At 32.3% G+C, this 13,205-nt stretch overlaps 1 protein-coding gene across 1 annotated transcript; it reads left to right on the plus strand.

Moving 5' to 3' along the window:
• Positions 1-7,239: 7,239 nt before the first annotated feature.
• On the plus strand, positions 7,240-12,337 carry LOC132627468 (low affinity sulfate transporter 3-like). Its single transcript, XM_060342826.1, has 12 exons — positions 7,240-7,619; positions 7,712-7,760; positions 7,852-8,059; positions 8,148-8,325; positions 8,416-8,481; positions 8,580-8,810; positions 8,897-9,023; positions 9,179-9,465; positions 10,356-10,549; positions 10,647-10,723; positions 11,712-11,788; positions 12,093-12,337. Exons 1-12 carry the CDS (start codon positions 7,299-7,301, stop codon positions 12,249-12,251), a joined length of 1,974 nt encoding a protein of 657 aa, XP_060198809.1. The 5' UTR covers positions 7,240-7,298; the 3' UTR covers positions 12,252-12,337.
• Positions 12,338-13,205: the final 868 nt, after the last annotated feature.

Here is a 13,205-nt window from a genome sequence, read left to right on the forward strand (position 1 = left end):
ATACATTTCCGTATCACTCCCTCTTTATTTTGTGATCGAAGTTTTTAAGACTACCCTCGTTGGGGAAAAAAAAAACATTCAAAACAAGATTATCTTGCGCTACATGTATAAATATATATCAACGGTTGGAGTTGAAACTTGGTAATTTAGACTAAAAGTTGAAAGGGCTAAGTTGCTAATATAGCTTGTTTCGCCGTGGAAAGCCAAAGCTGCTTTTTTATTTATTTATTTTTTATTTTTTATTTTTTATTTTAATAAGAAAATTGTCGCTTATCTAAAAAGTTGACGTGTTTGGCTAAACAATTAGAAAAAACATATTTTGCCGTGAAGCTCATGTGTAACCTAATTTGCGGAAACCAGTCGCTACAGGTACACGTGTATTATGAATGAAGTAGATATATTTGCCTATTTGGAATTCTAATACTAAAAACCTTATCTTCATCTTATAATAATAGCTCCCTCTTTTTGACTGTTCAAAACACTAAGGTGGCATTAGTTACAAATTCTCCTATAGTGAGTTATGAAAAAATTCTTTTAATTTGGTTCTCATAAAAACCGCTTAAATTGATGCTTTTTCTGCTAAAGTAGGTACCTTGTTTTTATGGACACACTACAAAAAAAGGATAATTTGCGGAGGTTAAAAGTTGTAATTCGCGAAGGTTTTAGCCTCCTTTAGCAAATAGTAGAGGTTAAAACTCCCGCGAATTGCAATTTTCAACCTCCGCAAATTACCCAGTTTTTTGTACTGACATTTTCAGAACTTTGTTTTTCAAATCTTGAATCTTGAGGTAATGAGGAGCTTTTAGCTTTCGCAAGATCACAAATATTGAGTTTAGACATTTCCAAGGAAAATAATAATTAATGTTCTTGAAAAAACATAATAAAATAAACGGCTTTTGCAAAACTCAAAAAAATGAGTTTGCAAAGTAGGCACCTTGTTTTTATGGACACACTACAAAAAATAATAATTTGCGGAGGTTGAAAGTTGTAATTCGCGGAGGTTTTAGCCTCCTTTAGCAAATAGTAGAGGTTAAAACTCTCGCGAATTACAATTTTCAACCTCCGCAAATTACTTATTTTTTTGTACTAACATTTTTGTTTTTCAAATCTTGAATCTTGAGGTAATGAGGAGCTTTTAGCTTTCGCAAGATCACAAATATTGAGTTTAGACATTTCCAAGGAAAATAATAATTAATGTTCTTGAAAACATAATAAAATAAACGACTTTTGCAACACTCAAAAAAATGAGTTTGCAAAGTCTTTCTTCCTCCACACCACCAACCCCCCCCCCCCCTTCCTTTTTTTTTTTCCAAAATTTGGAACAAACAGCACTTAAATATCCGGGACAAAAAGGTCTCCCATCACTCAACGTGGGGATGTTTTCGTCAAGCTAGAATATTCTTGGACCTGGTCCATTAAATTTTGTCTGGCCTATTATTTGTGGAAATTTCATTTATAGCACTATTTATGCCCATAATAAATTATAGTGACATTATTGAGTTTTTATAACATCTCAACAGTTTATTTCCAAAACATATCATATCATACATACACACATACACTAGTGGCCATGCATTCATATAATATTATTGAATTTTCAAAACATAGCAACAATTTTCTCAAAACATATTATACATACACACATACAATAGTGATCATATCCATACAACCATACATATCCATGCATGCAAACAAACATACACTAGCCGCCGTATATACATATAATCATACATACATACCTATATACTAGTCGGCAGCCGCAGAGGCGGACCCAGGATTTTAAGACGTCGGGGGCACTATTATCTTAACATAAACGCCAACAAAAATTTTAATGACGATTGAAGGATAATACTGTGTCGGATCGTTCACTAATAGCGTAGTAATGGCGAAAATACAAGTATATTGGTCAAATATGTGTAATAAATAAAATTTAACACAGTGAAGCAAATGAAAGAGATAGCTCAGTGGCAAAGGCTGTTCAACATGTGATGACAGTGTAGGTTCGAATCTGGGCGAGCTCATTTAACGCTTATTGTTTTCCTAAAAATTGGCTCAAAAAAATAATTAAAAGTGACATTTGGGTTCAATCCAGGGTGACATGTAATGGAAGCAGTAGTTGCAACCAACGTGACCCAAAGACACTTTCGTTTGTTAGAGTGCACAATTAAATATATACAAATTTCTCAAGATATATAGACATATACATAATTTTTTCCGAAGGGTGAGAGTGCAAGTCCGCTTCTGACTAGCCGTCGCACATATATACTTACATACAATAAAAATCTACTATAAAATGATAATAAAATAAAAATATTGCTAAATCACGTAGTTTTTCCTCATTTTTAATTGCCGTAGGGAATATGAAGACGGCGGCCGATTTAGCGTCTCAGGTTCATAGAAAGGTGAGGAGTAGGCCACCATTGGTTTGGGTTCACTGAATCTCTAGGACCCAGGTGGCTGCTTCCCTTTGGAGTATTAGGAATATAATTTTTTTTTCCTTCTGGTTTCCGGTATCCGTATTAGGACCGGATTATTTTTGGATTCGCGTTAAAAATTCTACATTGGGGGCAAAATGCTCCCTAACAAAAGCGACTCAGTACCAAGATGGAATATAAGGACTTGTTTGACCATGAAATTTTTCACTTTTTTCGGGAAAACTTTTTCACTTTATTTGGAAATCAACGTTTAGTCATGCAAATTCAAAATACAACTTGAAGTTGTATTTGAAAAACACCTAAAAACCATTTTTCGCTTTCAATACATTCAAACAATTAAATATTCTTTGTAAAAACTATAACCAAACACAACTTCATCTTCAACTCCAACTTAAAAATTCCAAATACAGTGAAAAATATTTGGTTTTCATGGCCAAACGCCTACTAAGATTCGAAAAGCTAAAGTGTGTTAAAACAAAGTTTGTTCAATGGACTAAATGAATGAAAGATAGAGTAAGCTAAGCGGCAAAGATAGGATTTTTTCACTAGGAGGTTCATCATATACATAAAAACAAATTTAACTCTTTATATATAGTGTGATTTTCAGCGTACTTCCACCCCTCCACCCTGAGTAGAGTCACCATGGACATAAAGAGGTTTTGTTTGTTCCCCCTTTTTATGTTTTTCCTTTGCGTGTTTTTAAGAAAGACCGAAGTGGCTCAACATTTTTAGGAGTTGTTCGGCCCGAAGCAAAATCAATACTCCACCTGTCCCAATTTATGTAATACGATTTCTTTTTTAGTCTGTCTCAAAAAGAACGATACATTTCTATATTTAAAAATAATTTAACTTAAAACTTTTCCTTTTCACACAAATATGTATGACTTGTTTTAGACTATAAATTTTAAAAGCCTTCATTTTTTTCGTAAACCTTATGCCTAGTCAAATTATATCGCATAGATTGAAACGGAGGGAGTAGTAAGCTCCAGAGACTGAATAGTGGATTACAGCAAAGAAAGTAAGACTCAAGCGTTCCTAGAAGTCCATAAAAGAATTACTACTCCCTAATGAAAGGTGGGTTAGAAAATTGACTTATCATTCGTTATCTCTAGAAGAAAAATATTTGACTTGACATATGTGAAAAAAAATTTGGGCGTCAAACTCAGAAATTGAGGAGATAAAATTACAGACACCCTTGAGAATCTTTCTGCAATCCATGTGGGACATGTTATTGTCGAAAAGAACTACTAATATATTATTACTCCATCTATTCTATTTATGGGATGTATAGTGATGGATCCAAAATTTTAGAGTAATGGATGCTTTACTACCTTAACTTAGGTCGCCACATAATATAAGTGTATCATTACTTGGAACTTAAGAAAATAAATTTAAAACGAACAGTATATAAATATTATCAATACAAGAGAAATATAGAGTAGTACTACTTACCTTTCGACAATAAAAGACTTCATCAGTCTTCAGTTCTTAACATTTGCAAGATTCTTAAGTAATACCGGATAAAGGAAAGAAAGAAAAGCAAATCATCATCATATTATATTATTATATATTATACTAAAAGTGGAAAGGCCCTAAGTATAAAGTTGAATTACCAAAATGTTCATATAAAATTTGAGGACATTTTTATCCTTACAATTAAACAATATTTATCAACACTTAAGTACAAAACGGTAAATAGATTCTAATGAAGATAACAAAAAATTAAAAAGTTAAATTAGTGAATACAAACGTGGAATTCCGTCAAAGTAATTAGTATAACAATTATAATAAAAAACCGTTTCTCATAATAATAAATTATATCATCTGCCCAAGAAAACCAATAGGTACACATTAATTGTTGTAACAAAAAATAAAAAGTTAAATTGGTAAATACAAACGTGGGAGTCAAAGTAATTAGTATAACAATTATGATTAAAAAACCGTTTCTCATGTTACTTAAATAATATCATCTGCCCAAGAAACCGAATAGGTAGACATTAATTGTTGTTGAGTTATCTTTTCCGTACAAGAAAACCATTAGACACTTGATTAAGTTTTGATCAAATATTTAATTATATAAGTAAACTTTGATTATCAATCGGAAAAGCTGCTGCTCAAGTAAGTTCATCTTCTTTCTTTTGTAATTATTCATGAAATTATATATTCATGTTTATGCTATTTTTTGCTAGAAGATATTTTATACTATTAGTTACGGTAAAAATTTACTTTCATCGGATTAGTGTAAATATTTGACTTGGCTAAGTATTTACTATTATTTGGTAAATAATCCTTTAGAATACAAGAATACATTGTATTAGGACCACAGAAAAGTCTGGTAATACGTAGAGTGCCAAAAGAAAATTAACAGTTGGTTCAACCAAAGGCTGTTGGAAATGCAAAATTTTCTAGTATTTTTTGTTCTTTTGGTAATTTTTGTTTAACGTGTTACGTTGTGGCAAACTAATTTCCAATTTCGATATAAAGCTTTTAAGTTAATTTACCTTGCATTTTAGTTTCTTAGTTTTTTAAAAAGTTGTTTTGCAGGAAAAGAGAGTGAGGAAGGCCAATGAAGAACGGCTGAATGAAGAAGCTCTGCACGTAATATCCAGAATACCTCATCTTATGATGGACTAGATACACGTAAGTTTGTATTCAGTGAGATATTTTATCTTCTAATTTCTGAGGTATGTTTTTTAAGATTGTTGTGCCAGAAAGTTATTTCATAGTGTATTCTCTGCGTGAATTTTATTCATTTGTTTTTTTCCCCAGTAATTCGCTCTAACAAAGGCTTTTTCAGAATTAGATAGTACTTTACTTGATGATTCCTTTGATTTGCTTTGCTGAGAATCAGAGTATTATCAATTTCGAAGTTAATTTCTTTGAACTTTCATGCATGTATCAATATTTAAACTTTTACTGACTGTAATAGTATTAATTGATTTACATGTGTAGCTCTCATATCAATTTGCATCTTTCATTTTTTTGATAAATTATTTTAGGATTTGACATCTTTGTTTGCACCTCATAACATCAACATGTAACTCATTATACATTTTACCTACCTTACTAAATTTAGTTATTCAATTTTGCAGGTTGCTTAAAAAAGAAGTCATTCAAATTGCATGAATGTTCATCAATTTTAACTTTGTACTTTTTAATTTACATTTTCTGTTACTCATATTATATAGTACTTGCTTGTCAAAACTAGTAAAAGAAAAAGAAAGGGAAAAATTTACAAGAAATATGGAAGAAATAATGGGAACCAGAAAATTGAAAAGAATCCAACAACAGAAAAAGAACAAATGCTGTAAAACAGTTTTGATCCCCCGACGACTAAGCAAATCCAAGTGCCTACTAGTGCAATCTCTAAACTAAAACACCCAGCCCAGGTTTTAATTCATGGGTGCTCATCTCTTTTATATGAGTGGTTTTATTAATTTTCAATAACATACACAAACAGAGACAATGGGTGCGTTTGCCTTGACGCATTTTGACTGCATACCAAATTTTAAAAAGATTTTTTTTTTTAAAAAAAATTGTGATATAAAATTAGTTATAGATATTTGAATCATCTCATTAAGGAGAAGTTTAAAATCAAATTATTTAAAAATATAAAAAGACATACTCCTTATTATTCTTTAGAGACAGAATAAAAAGAAGAGTGCAAGACATAAATTGGGAGAGAGGGACTGAGTGAGTAGGAGAAAATGACAAACATTGTCTTGACGGTAGGTTCTCAATCAATGGCGGAGCCAATGTTTTTACTAAAGGGTTAAAATATATAAAGAAGTAAACACTCGAAAAAGCTAAAAGGGTTCAACACTATTATATATATTACTACTATATATAAGAGCAAACTTAGGGACTTCTGTAGTCCTCATAAGAATTTTCAAATTTTTTAAAAACTTTTTAATTAATTACTTTTAGGTCCTAATCTTATTTATTTAAGTTAATTTTTTTTGTTTTTTAAGGTCTACTTTTCAAAAGCTATCGAACCTCCTACCTCATTTTTCATGTTCTTTGGTTTTCTGTTTGGTGCTGGATATCCGCATTTGAGCCCAATTAATCCAGATAATTCGCACTGTATCGCGCCTATTCAGGGGAAGCGCTCCCTCCAAAGATTTTTTCCATATCCATGTTCGAATCCCTAATCCCTAATTAAGGGAGGAGCAACTCCATCAGCTGCACAAATTAAATTATGTATTTGTCTTAAAAGTTTATTAACTATGTATAGATTATTTATTTAGAACTAAATAACTTCAGAATATTGGGATACATAACTTATAAATGTCAAATTCTGGCTCCACATTTGATTTGAAGTAAATAATTTCATCAAAATGGAAGTTAAAATATTAAAGGAGTGGAATGAAAGTTTTGCTTTCATATATTGAAAATATACTTATATGAAATTTAATTATTACTAATGTAATTAACCACTTGTGGGACTACAATGGGTATATGGTTGTTGTACACTTGTACTAACACAAATTATATTTCTTTAATTAAAATATCTACTTTTATATCTTGAGTTTGGGCCCGGGCTTAGCAAGGGCCTCACATAACTAGTATATATATATATATATATATATATATATATATATATATAAAATAATTTTAACCTTGTATATCTAGTGTAATTTTTCACCGAACGGGATCCGGATTCCCCTCGGTCCAACCTAGCTCCGCCCCTGGTCACAATAAGATCAAAACTATTAAGTGCATATTTAAGGGACTATTTAAAATCTACAATCAAACATAAGGGACCATTTTTGTCATTTTCTCGAGAGAATAGTATTTATACATCACCTGGATTATGAGACAAGAGGAGTTCAGCTTAGCTCCAGAGTTAACCCAAACACTTCAATGGGATCAGTAGCCAATAATGAGAGCTTCAGCATTGAGCTACAACAGCTTGATGCAGCTAATGATACTGCAAGGAACCAGAGAACTCAATGGCTACTAACTTCTCCTAACCCACCAAGTCTTTGCCATGAACTCATTAACACAATTAAAAAAACTGCGTTGCCTCATGGAAAGACCACAAAACAATCAAGAAATGGAGCTTTCTTTTCATTCTTCAAAGGCTTATTTCCAATTCTTAGCTGGGGTAGAAATTATAAAGGTACAAAGTTTAAGCATGACATTATGGCTGGCTTAACTCTTGCCAGTCTCTGCATACCTCAGGTAATTAAAATGATTGTATTTGTATACATTAGTTCTGTTCCTGAATATGGCTTATGTAACATGTTATTGAAACATAGTGATTCTTCTTGCAGAGTATTGGATATGCTAATCTCGCGAAACTCGATCCTCAATATGGCTTATGTAAGTTCCAACTACTAGTTATATAGCTTTGGTTCATTTTTATGTTTCTTGTTGATATAGTTTATGATTTTTTTCCTTTTATTTGTTTTAGACACCAGTGTTGTACCACCATTGATATATGCTGTGATGGGAAGTTCACGGGAGATTGCCATTGGCCCTGTTGCTGTTGTATCATTACTGCTTTCTGCAATGGTTCCCAAAATTGTAGACCCCGCAGTTGATCATATTGCTTACAGGAATCTTGTTTTCACTGCCACATTCTTCACTGGTGCATTTCAGGCAGCTTTTGGACTATTCAGGTGGTTTTTTTAAAAGATTTTTTCAAGAATTGTTAATTATAGCTTTGCTTTTCCTGGAAAATGTTTGTTAATTTTCAGTACTTATCAGGTTGGGGTTTCTTGTGGATTTTCTATCACATGCTGCCATTGTTGGATTTATGGGAGGTGCAGCCATTGTAATAGGCCTCCAACAGTTAAAGGGTCTGTTTGGGATTAACCATTTTACTACCAAGACTGATGTGGTGTCTGTATTAGAAGCTGTTTTCAAATCACTCCATAATGAACCAGTGAGCATTTTCTTATTTGCAAATATTCTGTCCTTTCTTTTATCTTTTGCTTTTTCATCTTACTAAAAAAAAAATCTTTGCACTTTTCAGTGGTTTCCACTGAATTTTGTACTTGGCTGCTCCTTCCTCATCTTCATCCTAATTACCAGGTTCATTGTAAGTAACTTGTTTTTGCTTCATAATCTTTTTCTCTGAGGCATATGGTAATTGTTTCCAGCATTTTATTCATCTGTTTGAAACTTGAAAAAATACAGGGGAAAAGGAATAAGAAAATGTTCTGGCTGCCAGCAATTGCTCCTCTTATATCGGTTGTACTATCCACTTTGATAGTTTATCTAACAAAAGCTGATCAACATGGAGTCAAGATTGTAAAACACTTCAAAGGGGGTCTCAATCCAAGTTCACTTCACCAATTACAATTCAATAATCCACACGTTGGAGAACTCGCGAAAATTGGGCTGATTTGTGCTATCGTCGCTCTTACTGTATTTCTCTACTCTTTGTTCTGTCAATTCCATTTTATGATTCTCATAAAAGATCCTTATTCACGGACGTTATAAACTTTCCCCAGGAGGCCATCGCTGTTGGTCGATCTTTCGCTTCAATCAAAGGCTATCATCTTGATGGAAACAAAGAAATGGTAGCCATGGGATGTATGAACCTTGTGGGATCTGTAACTTCTTGCTACACAGCAACTGGTAAACTTTCAATTAGACAAATATTTTAGATGTATACTGTTGAAAATATAATTAAGTAAATAAATGTTTTTAGATGAGATAGTCACACACTTCAACATATATACTCTCGGTCAGTAAAACATTGCTGATGACTTTTTACTATATGATTGTTACAGGTTCATTTTCAAGAACAGCAGTAAATTTCAGTGCAGGATGTGAAACAGTGGTGTCAAACATAGTTATGGCAATCACAGTTCTCATATCTCTGGAGTTGTTAACAAAGCTATTGTACTATACTCCATTGGCAATACTGGCTTCAATTATCATATCAGCTCTTCCAGGATTAATTGACATTAGTGAAGCATGTCATATTTGGAAAGTGGATAAGACAGACTTCATTATTTGCATTGCTGCCTTCTTTGGAGTACTCTTTGGCTCTGTGGAAATTGGTCTTCTAATAGCGGTAACTAAATCTTTCCCTAATACATACATACATACATATATCTAACTCAGCAGGGTTAGTGCATCTATGAGAAATCTCTAGCCAACCTTCCTGAAGAGATTCTTTCTTAACAAAAGCCTATCGGACTAGATAGAAATGATATGATAACTTCGCAATTTCTTTATTTTTAATGCCTCCTAGTTTGAAGGAATTAGTCACTTCAATAGCCTTCGATGGAACCGAAAAAAGAACGAGATGGATGTTTGTTGTCCCGCCATTCTTTTAGTCCCAGCTTGTTGGCTAATTATATGAATATTATTTAAAAACAAAAAGGTTGGAGATTTTATGTTGACTAGAAATACAAAATAATTAAGACAGATAATCCTGTAAGTCAGTTGTGGGTTCCATAGTTATATAATTGGAGTTGGATTCTTTTAGTGAACGGTATATGGACAGTAGGTAGGTGATGCTCTTTCCTTGGCTCCAAAAATACAAAACTCATGTCCACCCTTGGTGATCCGTCACGTTCTTTTTAACTTTTAGTAACCATTTGCCCACTAGACTACAACTTTGCCTATGTGCTTTATGGATGAGGTATAATTCAATTGAGCACATCTGATTCCACAATATGTATGTCAGAAATAAAAATCTTGCTATCTCAAATTTAAATATCAAACAAAGTCCACTTATTAACCTTTTTTTAGATAAGGTTAGTATTCAGGTCAGCTTACACAGAACAAGACTAATTTACCACCATGTACGGTGTATCTATTCTCACCTATGATCACAAGTCACTGAACATTTTTGTTTTTGTTAAGAGTTGTAACCTAGTTTCATGATTATCATCATTCCATTTATTGCTAGGAAACATGCTTGAGTATCACTCGTTATTAATTAATGGGTTATTACAGGTTGGCATCTCATTTGGTAAAATAATACTTGGTACCATCAGACCAAGTGTACAACTCCAAGGCAGACTTCCTGGGACAGATACATTCTGTGACATTACTCAATTTCCTGTGGCCACTGAAACTCCAGGAATCTTGGTAATTAGAGTGAACAATGCTTCACTCTGCTTTGCAAATGCTAATTTCATAAGAGGAAGGTACAACTTTTAAATTTTGCTTAGGAAAATGAAAATTAGAATTGAATAATTCTGAAATTTATTAAATAATTGCTTGTAATTTTTTCCCCCATTTAAGGATATTGAGCACAGTGACAAATGGAAGTGAAGAGCACACCAAGGAAAAGATTCGTGTTTTAGTGTTAGATATGTCAAGTAAGCTTGTTTCCTTGCACACTATCCACTATACTGGTTTTCTTGTTCCTCATCTCTCAATAATTCTTGTATTTACAATTTTTTTTTCTTTTTCTAAAATTACAAAAGATAGCTTGTACTTATCGAATTAACCTCTTCTCATATGCCAAGGATTGGGCTCCTCTCCGTTTCTCTTCTCTCCATTTTCCCCAAGTTCTACTTTGGATTAGAGACACATGGCATGGGTTATAATTAATGACTAAGATTTAATTGATTAAAGCTAGGTTCTAACCATGAATTTTACATAATTAATAAATTATTCATAAATATATTAAAATTATTTTCTCTCTCTTCCTATTTTACTTTTCCTAAGCAGTAAAATATCTTTTCTCCGTTACCCGATTATTTTTCCCACTTAATTTTTTTCCCTATGCAGAAATAGACCCCATTATTCAATTGGTGATATTTTCCATTTTTTTCAATTATAATGCTTACTAATTCACAAAATATAGACCCCATTATTCAATTGGTAATTGTATATTTCTGAAAGAGTTGTCTATATTCCGATAAATATATTCCGGAAAATATCACCATTAAAGAGTTGTCATAATTGAAAAAAATGGAATATTAAAACAGGAAGAGAGAGAAAAATATTTTAATATATTTATGGATAAGTTATTAATTATATAAACCATGGTTAGAGAGTCTTGCTTTAGTCAATTAAATCTTAGCTATTAATTCTAATTCATGTCATGTGTCTCTAATCTAATGTAGAACTTGGGGAAAATGGAGAGGAGCCCAATCCCTCCGTTAAGTATCTACTAGGAACTATACAAGACATCAAAAGAAGACCAAACATAATAGAAATTGCACTTCGAAAAAATACATCAGCTATCGTATATAAATAAAAAACAGAGAAACTGCACCTCCAAGTGTGCAAATTTCCGTTAAAAGTAGCAAAATCTCACCTCTCTAGACTCTAATACTACATTGATCACATTGTTTGCAGATGTAATGAGCGTCGATACATCAGGAATCGTTGCATTGGAGGAATTGCATAGAGAATTGGTATCGCAGGGAATACAAGTCAGTCTCTCATCTCTCTCTAATAATATGAAATAGAAACGTCAATAAAAAATTTATATATTATTATATTACTCTCTCTGACCCAAATTATGTGGTATATTTTTTTTTTTAGTCAGTCTAAAAAATGATATCATACTTATTTACAAATAACTTAACTTTATTTATAGAATACAATGTCTATGCCTTGTTTAGACCACACGATTTAAAAAGAAATTTCTTCTTTTTTAAACTTTGTATCTAATCAAACAATGTCAAATAATTTATACGTAACATTTTTCTAATGTGTTTTTTTTCTTTTGCGCAGTTAGCTATAGCAAACCCAAGGTGGAAAGTGATCAACAAGTTGAAGGCAGCAAAATTTCTAGATAAACTTGGAAAAGGGTGGATTTTCCTCACCGTTGGGGACGCTGTAGATGCCTGCTTGAATACCAAAATGAGTGATCTTAGCACTATCAATTGTTGAATGTTTATGATATATATTTATGTTAATTGTATAAATACAATTGAGAGTAATGTATCAAATATCTATTGAGTTTTATTTCAAGAAAATAGTTGTCGTAACACAACGAATTTCTCTTGATATGTGAGAAGAAGGAAGAAAAATAACATATAGGAGCAAACCGACAAAAACCAAAACAAATTACAACGTCATGTAGATGTGTAATCACTATATATGAGCCTTCGTATTGCGATTCTCATAGCTAAGGAGGAGGGTCATAATGCATGTATATAAAATGTCGTGCTATCAATAAATTCACGAGAAAATATATACTTAATACCGAATTAGTTAGATGATATATGTTAGATGAATTCCACTATGCATGTATGTTTTTCAAAATGGATTTAAAAAAGTAAGTATCACCAAATTATTATGATGAATAACCTATGTGTTCTCGAAAACTTTTTATAGCACGACAATTCTAATCTTGAAATTCATTACCTTCCTCATGTGAAAGGAAATTAATTTGAAATTGCATGTTTCTTTGCGTACGTTAGAATATCACGAGTCACTAGTGTGAACCTTATTAAAATCTTAAGTTGTTTAATCTAGGAATTTTTGTCAGGAATTAGCAGTTCTTGTACCCTTTGTCTTTCCAAAATCAAAGAATCATTGTCAATTCATGATTTACGATGCAATACAAACAAGGCAGAACGGTGGAATTGTTGTTGTCTATCAGGCAAATAGGACACAGAAAAAGTTTTGTGTTGCTTAAAGGTACAACTGTCTCTTGTTTGCAACATATTCTCAGTAAGTACACTTAACTTTTTAATTAATTAAATTCTGCATTTTTTGTTCTTTCGCTAATTGGTTTTGCCAAAAAAAAAAAAAAAAAAAATTGAACCAATTGTTAGCTAGCTAGTGAATCACGTGAGAGTAGTCGAAGGGCCAACAGGCAACAAATTCAGCTCTCCTTTG

The sequence above is a fragment of the Lycium barbarum genome, chromosome 2, assembly GCF_019175385.1.
Source record: "Lycium barbarum isolate Lr01 chromosome 2, ASM1917538v2, whole genome shotgun sequence".
Taxonomy (NCBI): domain Eukaryota; kingdom Viridiplantae; phylum Streptophyta; class Magnoliopsida; order Solanales; family Solanaceae; genus Lycium; species Lycium barbarum.